Raw genomic sequence first — 20,209 nt, 5'->3', positions numbered from 1 at the left:
ATATAATTTTTTGAAATGCCATCTATGATAACATACATACAAAACCAAAAAGAATTGTCAGAGAAATTCTGAGAATTAACAAGTGAGTTTAACAAGTGAGGGATAAGGATAATTTTATCCAAAACTGATCAGCTGGCTACCAAAAAAAGAAGTTGGATTCCTATGAACCTCAAAACAACTGGACTCAACCAAATATGTAAGGCAAGCATGTCAAACTCGCAGGCCACATGCAGCCTACAACAAATATTTTTGCGGCCCAGCCAATACAATAGTATGTAAGAAACATTTTAATAAAAATTTCGTAACTTTAATTTTTACAATATCCTGTCATACATAACTAGAGGCCCAGTGCAGAAAATCCGTGCACGGGTAGAGTCCCTAGGCCTGGCCGGCGATCAGGGCTGATCTGTGGGGTGATCAGCAGGGCGATTGGGGGGCCCCTGCTGGCACCCGCCTTGGCTGGCCTGGCGCTGCCCACTCGCTGGCCCCGTCCCCCGCTGCCACCACCAGTCGGGGCCTACAGGCTGGGGGCAGCTCCTGTGTGAGCGTCTGCCCCCTGGTGGTCAGTGCGCATCATAGCGACCGGTCGTTCTACTGTTCAGTTGATTTGCATATTAGGCTTTTATTATATAGGATTATTAATAACAAACTACAACATTCGCTAATGACTGATTACTATAATCGTGTTGCATTCATTTCCCTTACGTGCCTTACGTGCAGGCACACCATTTCTCTCCACTAATACTAGCAGCGAATATTTTAGCAGCTGATTGCCATGTCATTAGTCTTGTACTAAATTGTTTAGTATGTACAACAGAAAATATTTCGCTTTTGGAGAACAAGAAAAGTAGGTTTATTTGTATTATGCTTATGAATTTGTGCAGTTATTCAGTGTCTGGTAAGTTAATGTTCAAGAAAAAATATTTTTATTAAAATGTTCTATTATTTTATGTTAACGATGACTCATTTATTTCAGCCCTTTGTATTCAGCATGTCTCTATCGAAATAAACCTACATTTCTATGAAAATTGAAGCTTTTGTTTGTGTGTTTTTTTGTGGCCCACATAGACTTAAAACTTGGTTATTTGGCCCGTGTTACCTTTGAGTTTGACATGCTTGGTATAAGGCAATCAATTCTAGTCAACCACAAAGCTTGGACTCAGCTCCTTCCCATCATGCCAGCAGAGGGACTGGTACTCCCCACCCATGGGAGCTCGCATGGAGAGTCCTGCTGCTGGCATGCTATGTAATACAGCCAAAAGGTTTGGATCCCAGGTCCAATAAGCAAAATCTTGAAAGGTATGTTATTCTCTAAACAGTACCTCTCCATTTCACTGGCACAGCAATTCAGGAGGATGTCTTGTAAGAAGAGCTGGGTCATCTATGACTTCTTAGTGCCCCTGTAGTATGCTGGCAGTGTGTGCTTACTGATATGCTTGAGGGCACTGGGGTTCTCACTGTGCCAGACCATCCAGGGTTTCCCTCTGCAGCCTGCAACACTGCCCCGAGCAAGACTGTTATCCCGTCCTTAAAAGCCTTGAAACCTGGCACTGACTTGGTCTCCTATGGATGAAAGTCCTTTCAGGCATCCGTTTCCAGAACAGAGAGGTTTCATCCATATTGAATATTTGCTCTGGAAAGTCACTTTCCTCCACAACCAGCTTATCTAGAATTTCCAAAAATTCTTCAGCTGCCTTCATATCAGCACTTGCAGACTCACCACTCACTTTCACATTATGGAATGAATAACCATTCTTAATCATTTAAACCAGCAGTCACCAACCAGTGGTCTGAGGACCACTGGTGGTCCGTGAGGTCTGAAAGATTGGCAACCACTGGTTTAAACCACCCAGAGCTAGTGGTAAATTCAACGCGATAGTCATGTCCAGCCTTTTCTTTCAACATCACAGATTTTTTTTGCTTTGGCACAGATTATCATGGTGCTGAGAGGAGTACACTTCTATGTCTAGCTTTTAATCCAGGTCATTAGAAGTTTCTCCACATCTGACATTTTTTGTTATTCTCATTGCCTTAATAAAGCAAATCATTTAACAGCATCTGTCACTGTTCTTGTTTTTTGTTTTTTTTTGTTAATCCTCACCCAAGGATAGTTTTCCATTGATTTTTACAGAGAGTGGAAAGGAGAGGGAAAGACAAAGAGATAAACATCGACGTGAGACACATCAATTGGTTGCCTTCCACACTTGCCCTGACTGGGGCCAGGGATTGAGTCTGCAACTGAGGTATGTGCCCTTGACTTGAATTGAACCCACGACCCTCAGACTGCATGCCGACACTCTATCCACTGAGCCAAACCAGCCAGGACACTGTTCTTGTTCTTCTTATAGTGGAACTGGAGGCCTGATGTACAAAATTCATGCATGGGTAGGGTCCCTAGACCTGGCTGGCAATCAAGGCTGATCTGTGGAGCCCCCACTGGCACCGGCCTTAGCCAGCCTGGAGCCGGCCCCTCGCCGGCCCCTCCCCCACCGCCGGTCACCTCCCTCTTTGGGGCAACTGGTGGGGCAGTTGGGGGGCCCCCATTGGCAACCGCCTTGGCTGGCCTCAGGCCTGCAGGCTGGGGGCAGCTCCTGCATTGAGTGTCTGCCTCCTGGTGGTCAGTGTGCATCATAGCAACCACTGGTCATTCCGCTGTTGGGTTGATTTGCATATTAGGCTTTTATTATATAGGACTAGAGGCCTGGTGCATGAAATTCATGCATGGGTGGGATACCTAGACCTGGCAGGCGATCAGGGCCAGGCTGATCGGGGCCCAAAGGCCCCGGCGGGGTCGGGAGAGGAGGTGACTACTACTGGGCAGGGCGCAGAAGAAACAGACACCAGACTCCGACACTGCCCTCGGCACCCCACCACCCTGCGGTTCCCAGCCTCCCCCCTCCTCCTTCCCTTGGTGCCGCAGCGCCACCGGGGGCCTGCTGGCCAGGGGAGGGATGGGGGGAGGGACAGGGGGAGGTTTCGATCCCCACTTCGGAACGTGCAGGAGGCAGGCAATCAATGATTCTCTATCATCATTGATGTTTCTATCTCTATTTCCCTCTCTGAAATCAACCAAATATATATTTTTAAAATGCAAGGTTTTTAGAGGAAGAAAGGTAAGGCAAGGGAGCTACTGACAGGAGGGCATTTGAGATCTTGCTCACATTTCAAATAGGATAACATAAGGTGGTCTTCAGGAAGTGACAGGTGAGGAGTGGCAGTGGGTGGAGCAGGGCACTGGGGGCTGAGGAATGGGCTGTAATGACTGGGAATGTCTGTGACAGTCACACCAAGTGTGTGGTGGGGCCATTGCTGGGATCATTCATCCCCAAGAGGTTTTGATTCTGGACAGGAGGAGAAACACGGAGATCAGCCAGCCTTTCTTAACCTAGAAGGTGAGGCGAGTGGCAGAAGTGGGCTGCCCTGCTTCCCTACAAATATAAACACAGTGTAACTGCACATGGATGTCAGTCAGAGGCCAAATCAATGCCCAGCCAGCCCTGCTGGCCATGACCTGCCACTCTCTGGCTGTGCTGTGGCACTATTGGCCGGGGAGGCTGAAGCCACGCCTCCAAACACATGTAGTATACAAAGGGGCAGGCAGGAAGCCAGAAGCTGGAAGTCAGAGATGAGGCAGCCCAGCAGCGCTGAGTTCACCATGGAGCTGGGCAGGGAGCAGCTGTTGGTGTGACCAGCTTTGGAGTCAGAGGGGCTGCTCTTCCTGCATGTCACAGGTGAGTCCTTGTGAGCCCGCGACGCACCAGCTAGGCTAGGTGGGGTCTGGGGAAGCTTTTCCCTCCTGGAGCCATTCTTTCCAGGGTGGCGGCATTGGGCCGTTTTTTTGATTGTTTGTTTGTATATTTTTTATTGGAAAGCAAGCTCTGGGCTTGCAGTTCCTGGGATCTCTGGGCCATAGCGTGCACCTCCTGGCCTCGTTGCACCTCCCTCCCCTCCTTCTGCATTGAGCGTCTGACCCCTGGTGGTCAATGCGCATCATAGCAACTGGTCGACCGGTCATTCTGGTCATTCCGCCTTAATGGTTGCTGGGCTTTTATTATATAGATGGGACATGCCTGACGGATGAGCAATAACCATCACTGACTTCCCACCTCCACATCCTCAATCACTTTCAATGTCATTTCTAGGTCAACCACTCAACATAACCTCTTACTGGCACCAATAGTAGTGGATTCTGTATGCTTAGCGGCCATGATGAACAAAATAAGATCAAATTAAATCAAGCACAAGAGAAAATAATACAATCAAGAGGCCCATAAAAATGAGCTGCTGCTGCATAACATAACATACTGTTTTACTGCAAACTTATTTTATAAGTAGAAAGAGTGCCTCCAAAACTAACAAAAAGTATAGTAAATACATGAACCAGTAACATAGTTGTTTAATATCATTGTCAAATAATAGGCATTGTACATAATTGTATGTGCTATACTTTTACATGACTGGCAATGTAGTAGGTTTGTTTACATCAGCATCACCACAAGCATGCCAGTAATGTGTGGTGCTATCACATTATGACAGCTACGACATCACTAGGCAATAGGAAATTTTCAGCTTTATTATAATCCATCATATCTGGTCCATCATTGACCAAAACAGCATTATGTGGTACATGACTACAGACACTGTGAATGACATGAGGTAAAGACTCCAGAATGCATGATGTTTCTCTACCAGGCAGTCAACCTGGCTCAAACTCCAAACTTTATTTCCTCCATGGTGAGCTGCAACTGAATTCTCCACTGAGTTCTTTCAGCTCAGAGCTACTACAGTTTGCCAGGTTTCCTAGAGTCTTCCCCTGTATGTGCACAGTTCATGGGCCAACCAAGGATTTTTGTAGATTAAAATTGATTTTGAGGCTCACCCATTGGTGGTTCCCTCCTTTCCAGGTTTTCCACCCTAAGTTTTCATCACTCTTCTAATCTCAAACTGTGTTCTGACCCCTCTGTCCAGTAAATACTATACCTTCCTGTGATCCCACCTGAGAATTGGGAACTGCCCTAGGAGACTACCCAGAAATACCCAAATCTCACCCAGTATAGCTTCGGTTGTCCAGGCATCAACTTCCCTCCAGTTTTTGCCTCCTTTTCATGAATCACCAGGCCAACTTCCAAATAGTTGTGGGGTTTCTTGTTTTTTTGTGTGTTTGTTTGTTTGTTTGTTTTGGGGGGGAGGGGGTAATAGTTTTATACTGATTATATAATCATTATTTGCAAGAGGGCTAATATGACCAAGCTACTCCACCACTGTAGGAAGCTCAACTGAATATTTTTGGATATTCTATTTTATCTTCTCTGTTAACATTTACATTATATCTTTCAGGTGTTTTTAGTGGGTACTCAAGAGATCATAGTATTTATCCTTATGTTACCACAGACTACCATCAAATAATATAATACTGCTTCATGAACAATATAAGAACCTTACATATGTAATCCTATTTTTCTCCCTCCTGCCCTTTAAATAATTTAAATAAATAAATAATGAAATACAATACTTCAATAGTCTCTTTTATAAAAATAAAAGGGATAAAAAAGATTCTTAATGTTACTTCCAGTTTCCACATTTAAGGATTTTTTGTTTAGGGTCAATTTGTTATTATACTATTAATAATCATAATCTATTAAATACATATACCAGAGCATATATTAATTTTTTTCAGAAGTTGTGTTACTTGGAATTCCATGATTTTTTTTAATTCAGAAAATATATAATCTGTAAAGTCAGCAATGCCCAAAAAATATTCATTAAGGAAATAAATTCTGAGGCATATTTACCAGCAAAGGAAAAATTACTTAAGTTTAGATGAAGACACTTACCCCTCTTCACTTTCTTTTAGTAAGCGACTGGCAATTCGGATCAGCATGCAGTAAGCAAATTGTGATTTGAGACCGGATTTTGTAAACTTATTTAACATCTTAGAGACAGCAAGGCGATCATTCTTTTTAAGGTGATACAGGACTCCCAATGCATGGTACTAAAGAACAAGAAAAAGAACGTAACATACATAAAACTGAGTAGGAAGAAGACAAAATTACATGAAAGTAGAAATCATATGGAACTAGATTTTTAATAAAAAGATTCTCAGGTCAAAAGTACACAGATAGTATAGCTTTTTCACTTTGAATCAAACACAGGCAAGACTGAAAGGATACGAGTTTCGAATTTATCCCCAGAAGGTGTAAATTTAGATTGGAGAAGTCTTAAGAAGGTAACATACAATCTGAGGGTACATCTGGCAGGTCAGCCCTGCCCCACTCATCCTTAGTACAAAGGTCTCAGGTCCATGGCTTCACCAGTGTGGCAGGCCTTCGAGTGGCTTTAAATCACCTGTGACCATGTCAGAAGTTAAGGGATCACATCTCCTGAAGAAGGCTTTAGGAGTGCACGAATATTATCACGGCACTTTGTGTAAAGGCACAATAATGGAATTAGGAGAGTGAGAATATTTCCCATGAGAAAAATAACTACTGTGTTTCCTCATAACTGAGTATGCTAACATGAGAAGTTATAAACACAGAAAGGGGATAAATAAGTACCCTCTCAAACACAAATGGGGTACTTTACATAAAATTGCCAGTTAAGGATTTAACCTTGTTCCTTTTAATTAGGAACAGCCTAATGAATATCAAAAGGAGATATTTCCAACAAAATGGTACTAAAGTTTCACAATGTAAAAATTACTCTTTACTGTTGTTATAATGTTTACTATAATCAAGGCCTGAAAAGCCTGGAATTGAACATCCTTCTTCACAATTTATTTTTCAAATAAAGGATTGAAATGCACTGTGAAGGACCTTTGGAATGAGCCTCTCAAACTGCTACTGAATATAAGAAGCTTTCTCTAACCTTCTTACAGCTTCAATTGAACACTAGCAGGGCCTATGGTAGTAATCATAATTAGTGGGATACCTACTTGAGAATATGCACTCACAGGCTGCTTAATATTAGCCTTTAGCTAATACTCATTTTTTGGAATCAATAAATTGCCCCTACAATGCAAGGTTAAAGAAAGCTGATCTTGAGACAGACGCTAAAATAATTCAATATCCATACCTGGACCATAATATTGTCACTTGTAGCAGCTTCTTGGGCTTCATTGACCCAGCGCTTAACTACATCATAGCTTATCTTCATCAGGTGCTAAGGGCAGAAAAAAATGAGAATAGATAAGACATGGTCACTGGAAGTTTAGAAGCATGAGTTTCTTTTCCAAAAGACATTTAAAAAAAAGAAAAGAAACAACTTTGTAGCTTCATAAGTCTATTTCAAATCTCTGCTCCTGAGGCAAGTAATAAAACCAAAAGTACTTTCTCCAAGATTCCCTAGAAAGGCAAGTAACATATGCCTGTAGGCCCAGAGAGATGTGTAAAAGGAAGTAAGGAGAGGGGAGGGACAGAAAGGGATGGATAGTACTTAAATAATGTTAACATTATAAGTTCTACTTCTAGGAAACTCACCTAGAAGAAAAAAATCAGAGAACCACTATATTCTCTTGGTCAATTATATTCCAGAACCAGGTAACTCCTGTGATTCAGATGATTGAATCCATTTACACATTAGTAATCAATGTTAATTAAATGCAGTGTGATAGATTGTAAGTAATAAATTTTGTTTTGATAAAAAAGAGAAAGAATAGGCTACTTCCTGGGAGAAAATTTTTGAAGTGGGACAGGAGACTTTGGATTGAAGGACACTGTGAGCAGCAAGGAAAGTAGAGAACCAAGAGGCAAGAGGTAAAAGTGCAGGTCATAACAGAAGATTTAAAAAAAAAGAGATTGAGAGCCTTGGCTGGGTAGCTCAGTGGGTTAGAGCATCATCTTCTAGGTCAAGGTTGCAGGTTCAAATTAATTTCTCTCTCTCTCTCTCTCTCTCTCTCTCTCTCTCTCTCCCCTCCCTCCCCACCTAAAATAAATAATTTTCTTAAAAAAAAATAAGAGAGATCAACCCTGTTTCATCCCTGTCTTTCCCTGACCCATACCTCCCATCTTTATTATGTGTAAAACATAACTTTCTGATTACCAAAACCTTACAAGCCCATGACAATTTCATGTTTTTAACTGCCCATTTTAATTGCTCAATGCTCCCCTGGCAGACAAAACATTCTTGGATAAAGTAACAGAGGTATACACATATTTTTTAAATGTTTCACTTGTGAGAGAATCACTTTGCTTTTGCAACTAGAAACTGTACCATGCATAAGAACTAGGCAGCCACTGTCTTGTTCACTTACTAAGGAAGACACCAATGCTGAGCTGGATACACTGGGGACTCTATCCACAATGGCCTGCTTCATGTATCTTTCAATGGCCTGCAGCAATGTTCCCTAATAAAATTCAGAGAGAAAAGTTGTTGAAGCAAAACATTTTCACACTATATTACCACTTCAAAATAATTTACGAAAACCAGTCATATATTAGTTTCTGTGTAAATACTTAGACTGCATTAAAAGGATTAGCATATAATAATCATAGCCCATCCAGCAGAACCCAGACAACCCAGTGGGAGCTTCAAGGAGGGACATCTATATGTAAGAAAGACAAATAACTATTCAACAATGAAATAAACTGTCTCAAAGTGGAGAGCTCCAATTTGAGGAAACACATAAGCAGGGGTCAACCTACCAAGGGTGTTGTAAAGGAAACTCCTAGATGAGGAGGAAAGGTGCTTTTGAAGTCCTGAAAATTCCTCTATGTCAGCGGTTCTCAACCTGTGGGTCGAGACCCCTTTGGGGGTCGAACGACCCTTTCACAGGGGTCGCCTAAGACCATCCTGCACATCGGATATTTACATTACGATCCATAACAGTAGCAACATTACAGTTATGAAGTAGCAACGAAAATAATTTTATGGTTGGGTCACAACATGAGGAACTGTATTTAAAGGGCCAGAAGGTTGAGAACCACTGCTCTATGTGAAGGGGATCTATTTTATATGGATCCCAGAGAGTCTTACAAGTCAAGTGTAATCTGATTATTTTATATACATAATTAAATGTTTGATATACTACTATAGTGAGCTCTCCATACAAAATCCTCTGAAAACAAAGTTCTTTTTAATTTAACTGGAAGAAAGCTTAGCACTGGAAAGGTGCTGGCCCCTGAAGATACGTAAACAGACTGAAAGTTTTTTAGAAGAGAGTCCTTTTGTTAGCACTGGTATCATCAAGTCTTATGTCACCAACTTAATGCTAAAAACAAAAATAACCACAATAAAATATTATTCCTTCTAGAATCCAGATTTACCATTTGATCCTGCTCGTTTTAAAACTTGAGAGGATTACAAACATATACGCTCAAGTTTTAAAACTTGAGAGGATTACAAACATATACCCATGCATTAGTATACCTGAAATATTATTTAATTTGTTTATCAATGCCCAGCCTGCCCTCCATTTTAACCTTTCCTACTCACAGTTCCAAGAAATGGACCTCCTAGCACACTATGTACCCTCATCTCTCCAGATGTAACAGACTGAGTCAGATACAGGTGTATACAAGCTACTGGGCTGGCTGATGACTAACCAGGTTGTCTTCCTGAACTATTTGAATGACGAGGCTTGAGTCTGGCAAATGATGGATCATAACAGTGAGTATCTAAGAAATCTTGCCGCTGGGTTCCTTTCTTGCTCTGGCTTCTGGTTCTAAGTTTTACCTCAAATTCTGAGCGCTCTATATTTTGTAAGAACACTTCTTTTTAAAGCTAAATTCAAATGTTTTTTTTTTGTTTCCTGTAAGCAATGTGCCCTGGCTATACCAAAAGTCTATGAGGGCAAACAGAGAAAGAAATAGACTAATCTAAATAAACAAAAGGAAAAAACCATTTGAAAGAAAAGAAGCTGGAACCACAAAAGCCTTTCTGGTGGTCCTGTTTCTCTTACACAGACATATCTCAGAGATACTGCAGGTTCCAGGCCATGCAATAATGCAAGTATCACAATAAAGCAAGTCACATGAATTCTTTTGGTTTCCCAGAGTATATAAAAGTTATGTTTACACTATACTGTAGTCATTAAGTGTGTAAGAATAGCATTATGTCTAAAAAAAAATGCAGTATCTGTGAAGCACAGTAAAACGAGGTGGTGTGCCTGTACTGAAGATTCAGAGTCAGACTAGGGAATCCTACTCAATTACATGGCCTCCTGCAGATAAACAGTGACACCACCACCACACATAGCCCCCCCTCTCCGCCCTCCCGCTCAACACCCCAGCAAAACAAGGAGAACTTACGTCAGTGATTCTGCAGAGAGCCCTGATGGCCGGGCCTCGGTACACATCTTCCTTTCCTGTCATGTCCTTGGTGAGACTAAGAAAAATCAAATTAGTTACTGTGAGATCAATTAGAGTCAAGTCTTCCCTCTTGTGGAGTCCAGCCTTAGCTAATTCCACTTAACCCCATAACTATCTCAACAGAGCTATTGATTCAACAAATATTTATTGAGTGTCTTCTTTGGATAAACATTAAAATTATTGGGTAGAAGACTGTTCTAAATCTTAATACAGCAGCGAGCTAAACAAAGTCTTTGCCTTCATGGAGCTTATATTCTAGCGGTAACAGAGAGATAATAACCACATAAACCATATTTTAGATACTGACAACTGGCATAAAAAAAAAAATAAAGATGCTCAGCCGGCGTGGCTCAGTGGTTCAGCACTGACCTATGAACCAGGAGGTCACGGTTTGATTCCTGGTCAAGGCATATGCCCAGATTGCAGGCTCGATCCCCAGTGTGGGGCATGCAGTAGGCAGCCAACCAATGATTCTCTCTCATCATTGGTATTGATGTTTCTCTCTCTCTCTCTCTCTCTCTCTCTCTCTCTCTCTCTCTCTCTCTCACCCTTCCTCTCTGAAATCAATATTTTTTTAAATAAAAAATAAAGATGAGATAGTATTCAGAGCCCTGGGCTGACATCTCCTCAAATCCTAAAAACCCACCATTATCAGACGTAACTCTTTAAAAGACACTGGCCCTGACATGGCAGAGGGGACACTGACACAGTGGGTAGCTCAGTTGGTTAGAGCATCGTCCTGATACATGAAGGATGCAGGTTTAATACCTGGTCAGGGCACATACAAGAATTGACCAATGAATGTACAAAAAGTGGAACAACAAATCAATATTTCTTTTATTTCTCTCTCTCAAATAAATGAAAAACTTAAAAAAATAATTAAAGAAACTGACTGAAATGATGAGGTCACTCTCTCCAGCCATGGCTTTCTAAAATAACAATTGTCAATGACTTCAGACTTTTCTGCCTCATTTTAAAAACAGGCCAGAGTAGTGTGGACTAAGCTACTAAATTCTATGTTTATACTTTAAAGAGGTGTTTGGCCTTTATGTTACTCACCCTATTACCCTTCCTTCACTCATCCTCGTGTACTGACACAACCCCTAACATGACTACCCATCTCCCTTGCTCAGCTCCCCTCATGGCCACACCTCCAACGTACTCCATTAGGACACCAAGAAGAGAAAGTTGTGAATAACTGTTAGTCCTTCAATTTCATTCTTTTTTCAATTATAAAAGTATTTCATTTATGTAACAGGTACACTTTCAAAATATTCATAAAGGTAAAAAATATCAAGTCTAAGACTCCCCTCATGCACCCTAGCCTATAGTACCACAGTTTTAAAAATATATGGAAAACCACAGAGACTTATTAAAAATTCATGCTAATGGGGTCCCCACTCTTCTGGTACCTTCCTTTTTTACTTAATAACATAACTTGAGAATCTTTCCGATTGGCAGATTATTTTTTAATTTTAGATATCTATATATTTTTAAGTAACCAAATGTATCTATTGGTGACAGTACCATAGCCTGGCCTGCATCTGGAAGAGAATTCCCCAACCTAACAGGGTCCTATCTGCAGCCTACTACCTCAGTGAGTATTCAGTAGGCTATCCCATCACTGCACTGGGGTGTCTGCTCCTAGAAGCAGAACATGGTAAAACTATTGGATCTCCTAGTCTTGAGCCACTGTCATGCTGCTTTTGCCATGAAATACATGGCAATGTCAAATAGAACACCATGGCAATACATTAAGAATAACTGGGTACCACAACTTGGACCAATGCAAGCCCCTTATTCGTCCTGTATTTTACAGTGGTTTTCCCATGTAATTTTTAAAAAATTATATAATCAAATTTATCAATCTTTTCTTTCATTGTCCCTGGAATTTTAGTCAAAATTAACAAAGCCTTTCCCTACACCAGTGGTTGGCAAACTGCGGCTCACGAGCCACATGCGGCTCTTTGGCCCCTTGAGTGTGGCTCTTCCACAAAATACCACGTGCGGGCGCACACATACAGTGCGACTGAAACTTCGTGGCCCATGCGCAGAAGTCGGTATTTTGTGGAAGAGCCACACTCAAGGGGGCCAAAGAGCCGCATGTGGCTCGAGAGCCGCAGTTTGCCGACCACTGCCCTACACCATCATTAAAGAGGAATACACTCATGTTTTCTTCTAGTACTTGCATGGTTTTACTTTTTAATTTATATTCCTTATCCATTTAGAGCTTATTCATGTGTATGATGTAAAATACGGATCTGATTTTAACTTTTCCAAGCGGCTATTCAGTTGTCCCAGCATCATGTATTGAAAAATACAAGTTTACCCCAGTGAGTACAGAGAGAGAGGCCACCTTTGTCATATACTAAATTTCCATGTATATTTGGGTTTAATTCTGTACTTTCCATTTGTATCAGAGAATTCTGGAAAATGCAGATCAGCATGGCAGAGGTGAAACATGACAAAGTCATCACACGTTTTGTTCCATTGGTGTATTTGTCTATTCATGTGTCAGTACCACCACACTGTTTTAACTTTACAGGCCCTAATATTTACAGGCTGGGAGGATTAATCCTCCCTCATGGTTTTCCTTTTCCAGTTATCTCCAACCTGCTTGCTTTTCCACATGAACTTTAGTATCAAATTTTCTAACTCCATAATAGAGTCTTTTTTTTTTAACTGGGATTACACTGAATTTATAAATTAATTTAGGGAGGATTGAAATTTTTATAATGTTGACCTATTCAAAAACAGCAGGTATCTTTACATTTGTTCAAGTATACTTTGAGTCTTTCAGGGCTTAAATTTTTTTTACTTCATATAAGTTTTGTGCATTTATTGTCAAAATTATTCCTAAGTGTTTAATCTTATGTGTTGTTGTAGTGGGGTGCTGTGTGTTGTTTGTTTACATGAAGGCTACTGATTTTTGTATGTTAATTTTATGTCCTATGGGAATACATCAATGTCATTGGAATACCTGAAGAGGAGAAAAGAGATTGGTGCCAAAAATAAATTTTTTGAAGAAATAATGTTTGAAACTTCTAAATTTGGAGAAAGACATAACTTTCTGGTTCAGCACTAGTGATCATATACAAAACAAACTCAAAGAATTCCACACCCAAGTACCTAGCAAAACTTCTGAAAACCAAAAATAAAACTCTTGAAAGCAGTAGGAAAAAATGACACATTACAGATAGGGGAACTTATCTGAAAATACTGTAGATTTTTCATCAGGAAACACAGATGTCAGAAGACAATCAATGGGACACCACCATCTTTTTAATGCTAAAACAAAAGAAACTGACAACCCAGAATTCCATAGCTACTAAAAATATTTTTTAGGAGTGAAAGTGAAATAAAGACTTCCTCAGATGAAGGTAAACGAAGAGTATCTGTCACAATTATTAAATGAAATATTTCTAAGGAAATATTAAATTAAGTGTTTCAGGCTGAAGAGAAATGATACTAGAATGATCCCTAGAACAATCAATACAACTTTACAGGAGTGAAAGAAAACAAACAAACCTGTCAATCCAGAATGCTATGCCCAGCAAAAGAGCTTTTAAAAACAGGAGGCTGTCCTAGCTGGTTTGACTCAGTGGATAGAGCGTTGGCCTGCGGACTGAAGGATCCCAGGTTCAATCCTGGTAAAGGGCATGTACCTGGGTTGCAGGCTCCATCCCCAGTGAGGGGCGTGCAGGAGGCAGCCAATCAATGATTCTCTCTCATCACTGATGTTTCTATCTCTCTCTCCCTCTTCCTTTCTCTCTGAAATCAATAAAATGTTTAAAAAACAAAAAGCAAATAGGAAGCTTATTTTACTTTTTCCTCTCTGTTCTCAGTTGGGACTATTTCACTGAATTATCTTCAAGCTCATGGACCCTTTCCTCTGACAAAGCCATTCTGTTATTGAGGCCAGTCAATGAATTTTATTTCACATATTCTACTTTGTCATTTCTAAAATTTTCATTTAGTTCTTTTTACATATAACTTTGCTAAGAATTACTTTCTATTCATCTCAAGAGTGTTCACCTTTATGGAGCATGGCTGCACTAGCTGCTTTCAAGTTTTTACCCCCAAATCTAGGTAATTTGGGGGTTGGCATCTACTGATTACCTTTTCTCTTGAGAATTGGTCAGTCTTTCCTGGTTGACTAATACTGGATTATAGCTGGACATTTTTAATATTGTCAGGAGACTGGGTCCTGTTACAAGTCTCTGAGGAATGTTGCCTTTTGTTTCAGCAAGCAATCCACCCAGTTAGCTTCAGGCAACAAGTTCTGCCTGATCTTTCGTGCACGTCACTGCTCCCACACTCTGTCTCTCAAGGACTCCTTTTCCCAGTTCTTCTAGTCAGGAATATGGGATTCTCTCAGTTTTAGCTCCCTGTGCATCTGCGTAATTCTGTGCAAGTAGGTCCTCAAGACACAGAAGTAGAAGACCAAAAAATTTCCCCCCACTCTTCACACAAAGGTTCCCTTTCCTCAGGGACAGATTTTATCTCACAGTTTTTAGGTGTCTGCAACACTGCTCAGACCACAGTAAAGTTGTTTCACAATTGGGGCTGGCCTCAGGGCAGGACCCGAAAGTAAACAGAAAAACTAAAACAAACAAGGATTCTCCCCCATGCTCTTCAGCTTATAGGGGCCTTTCTTTGAGCTGGTGCTCAGGCCACAGAGATGGGCTTCTGTCTGTCTTTGTTGACCCTGTCAATAGACAGTTCCCCTGTTTAGCCTGCCCTTGGGTCAAACCCAGAGTATGAAGAGGAAAAATAACCATGAAACTCACTGTTACCATATTGGTTATTCATTAATTACTGTTTTCTCTCCCCAAATTCACCTGCTATTACTGTATTCACTTTTCAGGGGCCTTAGGTATCTGCTTTTTGTACTTTGATCTAGACGATTTGTTGTAATCATGGGAGAGTTAGCCTGCAGTGTCCTTACTCCATCTCAGCTAGAATTATAAGTCCCCCAGCTTTCCCTTTTATTCATTGTTACTCATTTTATTAGGCTTTGAGAAGGAAGTTTTGAGACTTGGCATCATATTCATCATCATTTCTCAAAAATTTTCCACAATTTCATTTTAAAAGAGAATAGGTATTAACCCAAATAAATCAGGGCAGTCTCCTTGTCAACTGGGCATGAGAGGGAAGGGAAGCAGCATACAGAAAGGTTCTCAACACCCATTAAACACACTGTGATGGTTAATTTTATGTCTTAACTTGACTGCGCTAAGGGAAGCCCAGAAAGCTGGCCACCATTCAAATAGAAAAGCTGTTTCAGGCTGGAATTTCTCTTTCCAAGTAAGTGGATGAACTTAGCTTCTTATTCCCTCAGGAACCTCAGAATATTGCCCTCCCCCTACCCAAATCCTCACAGTATCCCAACAATTGATTTCAAAACTGCCTGCCAGACAACAGTTTCTACAACCAATATATTTCCTCCTAAATTATGGTTTATGAACTGGTCATTTGATTTTCTGAGACTAGGGATGGAACCTATCACATACTGATACCCAAGCCCCAGCCCACAGGCCACTGCTACTCCCTAATGTGAGATCCTTCCTCAGGACTCAATTCCGGAATTCTAAGCAATCTTCAGGTACATCTTTCCTGGGTTGGCTCATCAGAGCGGGGTAAAGTGGGATGACCAGACTGTCAATACAGATGACCATCTTTAACTAACCAAAGCTCATGTGTTAGTTTGTTTTTAAATGTTATACTTTATACATAATTAAAAATGCACAGCTTACGTGCTCAGTTAGATGTTTTTAGCAATTGGGATCACTCACGTAACCTCCACTCAAAATAAAACACTGAGCAGTTCCAGCATCTCAGAGAACTTTCTCAGGCCTACGTCCAGTCAATCCCCCCCAACGCACTAGACTTCTGGTTTCTATCACCACAGCTGAGTTTTGGCTGGTCTTAGAATCACATAAATAGAATCACTGGTTTTCTTTTGTTCCAAGATAATGTTTAGAAATGTATTCGTGTTGTTGCCCAAATAAGCAATTTGTTCCTTTTTATTGCCAAGGAGTAGTCCGCTATATTAATATACCACAATTTGTTTACCCATTAACCTGTTGATGAACTTTTGGGTTGTTTCCCATTTAAGGCAATCACAAATAAAGATGCTAAATAATCAGCTTATAGTCTTTTCTGTGACCATATATTTTTATTTTTATTGTGTAAAATCTAGCAATGGGATTGCTGGTCACAGAGCAGGTATATGTTTAACTTTAAGAAATGGGTAAAGTTTTTCTAAGACAATTGTACCATTCTACTGTGGACAAAAAAGGGGGTTCTATGAAAATTAACCTCATAGGATGATCTGATTGTAAATTCCTAACTGGGCAGGTCATGGTGAGTAGTCATGCCCCAGGCATATAACTTTCTAATAAAAGGTTTTTCTTGCCTGTGGCTCAGTGGTTGAGCATTGACTCATGAACCAGGAGATCATGGTTTGATTCCCAGTCAGGGCACATGCCCAGGTGTCAGGCTAGATCCCCAGTGGAGGACATACAGGAGGCAGCTGATCGATTTTTCTCTCATCATTGATGTTTTTCTCTCCCTCTCCCTTCCTCTCTCTGGGGGAAAAAAAAAAAAAAAAGATTTATCTTTGCTTTAAGCAAGCCTGGCCATTGTGCATCAAGGTTAACACATCTTTAAAATAAGCCTAACCACCCTCAAGAGAGCACATAATCTTGAAAACTGTCCTGTAAGCCAATCTCCACCTTGCTTTCTCCCACCTTCCTGTACTCTAGCGGTGGGGAACCTTTTTTCTGCCAAGGACCATTTGGGTATTTATAACATCATTGGCTTAATATAATTCACTTAATATAAATTTATGTTGCTATGAAAAAAGCTCCTAGATTTATTGAATTTCGAGTCCCACTTGTGGTTGCCTTGGCAGGGCCAGACCAAATGATTTCAGGGACCTTATACGGTCCTGATGTAATCTTCCTTACCTTCCCACCTTAATTCCAAATGCATAAAAGAAACTGCAAGACTGTTATTCTCTGCAGCAGTGATTTTTCAACTGGTATGGCACAAGAATTTTTAAAACATGCAATACTTGATTATTTAGTCAGGGGCACTGACCTCTTTGCCCCTAGATCCTCAAAAAAATGACAACAGCCAACACAATAGCTGTCCAGTGTCAATGAATCAAAATTATACCCTTTTTCTTTAAATTACATCTATTTTTATTGTCAGGTGGACAAAAGTATATTTTTTGGTGTGGCACAGAATTTTAGTCGTTTATGTGTGCCATGAGATGGAAAAGGTTGAAAATCACGGCTCTGGAGTGTTTACAATCATGCTCCCCCGCATATGTCATCAGTTTGGCTTAAATAAACTTAAAAAAATTCAAACACAGTTTGAATGTTCTTACGTCAACACTACATTCCCATCTACAATGTATGAGCATTTCAACTGTTCCATATACCTGATAGTGAAGCAGGCTTTTTGATTTTGGTATTGCCAGGCTTTGTTATTTTAATCATTTTAGTGGGTATAGAATAATATCTCACTGAGGTTTTAATCTGCATTTCCCTCGTAATTATTTATATTAAGTACATTTCCATGTGCTTATTGGCCATACATATATATTCAGTTGTGAAGGGCATGCCTTCAGGCTTTCTTAATTTCTTTGGTTTCTTACCAAACTAACGCAATTAATGGCCATCGACTATATTAGTTTTCTACATCTGCTGTAACAAATGACTACGATCAGTGTCTAAAAACAACAAAAATGTTTTATTTTATAGTTCTATGGGCTAGAAGTCCAACATAGGTCTCACAGGGCCAAAATAAAATCATTGTGTCAGCAGGGCTACACCCCTCTCATAGGCAAAATTAACCCGTACATACATATTCACCCCATCCCCAGAATCTCCCAAATCTCAACATATTACAGTGTGGATGAAAAGGGGTCACATACTAAACCTGACAAGCTCAGGGGAGACTTCAGTGGTAGCCTTACAAAGATCTAAAGTAACGACATAGGATGGTCTGAAATTAAAACTTTCTAACTAAAAGCAATTCATGATGGGTAGTCATGTCCTAGGGCAGTATTTTACCCTAACAAAGATCAATCTTCACCTTTTTTTTTTTTTAGAGTGGAAGGGAAGGGGAAAGACAGAGAGAAACATCGTTGTGAGAGAACACATCGATTGATTGCCTCTCACATAAACTCCAACCCAGCTCAGGATCCAGCCTGCAACCAAGGAATGTGCCCTTGATCAGAACTGATCCCACCACCCTTCAGTCCTGGGGCTGATCGTCTTAACTATTGAGCAAAACACCGGCTAGGGCAGTATTCACCTTAACTGAGCCTGTCTCTTTCTGCACCTAGGATAACATGCCTTTGGAATTACAAAGTAATTTCCTTCCCCTTCCATATTCCTCAAAGCACAACCACCATACCAGGGCAGAGACCACACATCCCCTCATTGTTACCGTTATGGTGTTGTTGATTGCTGACTACCCTGTACCCACCTATGGAAAAGAAATGTCTCTCATTTTACTTTTTATCCAATTCCAGAGGTACCTCCTCCACAACTTTCCTTTCTCCCACCTTCCTAATCTATCACCAATGGATTTCATATAATCATTAATACCTCCTTTTATGATTGTCATGTATAAAATAAGGTGCAAAACTGCCATTTTCTGGAGTATTTTCTCAATCTGTTGAGGTGTTTCTCCCTGGCAATAACTGTCAGTTTGGCTCAAATAAACTCACAAAAATTATTACAGGTTTGGATTTTTCTTATGTTGACATTCACTTGGTGTAGCAGGATTCCGAAGAAGCCCACCCAGGACCACCTTGCCGAACTAGACTCAGCTAGGTACCAGCACGGGCCCATTGTGACCTACCAGCTCCTAATTTTGCATCGGGTGGACCTGGGTGAGTTTTGCTTGGAATTCCAGACCTCCCTGTCTTAAAGTAAGAGGCCCAGATTTTACTTGAGCTGCCTTTTATTTTTCTTTCTTTTTAATCCTCAAGGTGGAACTAAAAAGTTATGGGTTGAGAGGACCCAGGCAAAGGCAGGACTGAAGGAAAAATAGGTGGCTGATTTTTAACTTTGGTTTTTCCATTGGAACTGCTTTCTGAAAGTCTGAACAAAAACCTTTTGCTGACAAATGAGAGCCTGAACTTGTTCTGCTCTGAAGATAAGGGGCACGTACTCACTCCAGCCTGAATCTCGGATATTCTTAATTGACTAAGAATCTTTGTAGAGGTGTCAGGGGGCATCATTACCCATGACATGCAGAAGCCCCAGAGGGAATTCCAACTCAACTGTAATTAAACAATTGCCTTGTCCAGGGTTGCCCTTGTCCAGGTTGGTCACCTAGCACTGAGTCCTCACAGCTGTATCAGACAGCTGGGGAGAGAAACAAAAGCACATAAGAGGTTTGATGTAACTCAAGAGGTCAGAGCCCTGGGGAACTCAACCAACAAGCGGCACACTTAGACCCACTACACCAAGCATGTCAAACTCAAAGGCTAACACGGACCAAACAAACAAGGGTTAAGTTTCTGTGGGCCGCAAATAAACAAAAGCTTCAGTTTTCACAGAAATGTAGGTTTATTTCGATAGAGACATGCTGAATACAAAGGGCTGAAATAAATGAGTCATCGTTAACATAAAAGAGAACATTTTAATAAAAAATAGTATTTCTTATTGAACATTAACTTACCAGACACTGAATAACTGCACAAATTCCTAAGCGTAACGCAAATAAACCTATTTTTCTTGTTCTCTAAAAGCGAAATATTTCCTGTTGCACACACCAAACAAGTTAGTACAAGACTAGTGACATGGCAATCGGCTGCTAAAATATTCGCTGCTAGTATTAGTGGAGAGAGATGGTGTGCCTGCACATAAGGTGGGTAAAGG

At 40.6% G+C, this 20,209-nt stretch overlaps 1 protein-coding gene across 6 annotated transcripts in view; it reads right to left on the bottom strand.

Moving 5' to 3' along the window:
* Positions 1-20,209, bottom strand: part of COPG2 (coatomer protein complex subunit gamma 2) — a 197,789-nt gene that overhangs the window by 146,021 nt on the left and 31,559 nt on the right. For all 6 annotated transcript variants that reach the window (XM_006088343.3, XM_023753521.1, XM_023753520.1 and 3 more), the window contains 4 exons: positions 10,245-10,320; positions 8,249-8,341; positions 7,072-7,158; positions 5,835-5,992 (listed from right to left, as the gene is read on the bottom strand). In XM_006088343.3, the coding sequence (XP_006088405.1) occupies positions 5,835-5,992; positions 7,072-7,158; positions 8,249-8,341; positions 10,245-10,320 (414 nt within the window). The remainder of the gene's footprint in view (positions 1-5,834; positions 5,993-7,071; positions 7,159-8,248; positions 8,342-10,244; positions 10,321-20,209) is intronic.

Source organism: Myotis lucifugus, unplaced genomic scaffold (assembly GCF_000147115.1).
Source record: "Myotis lucifugus unplaced genomic scaffold, Myoluc2.0 scaffold_46, whole genome shotgun sequence".
Lineage (NCBI taxonomy): Eukaryota > Metazoa > Chordata > Mammalia > Chiroptera > Vespertilionidae > Myotis > Myotis lucifugus.
This window is presented reverse-complemented; position numbering and strand designations above follow the sequence as displayed.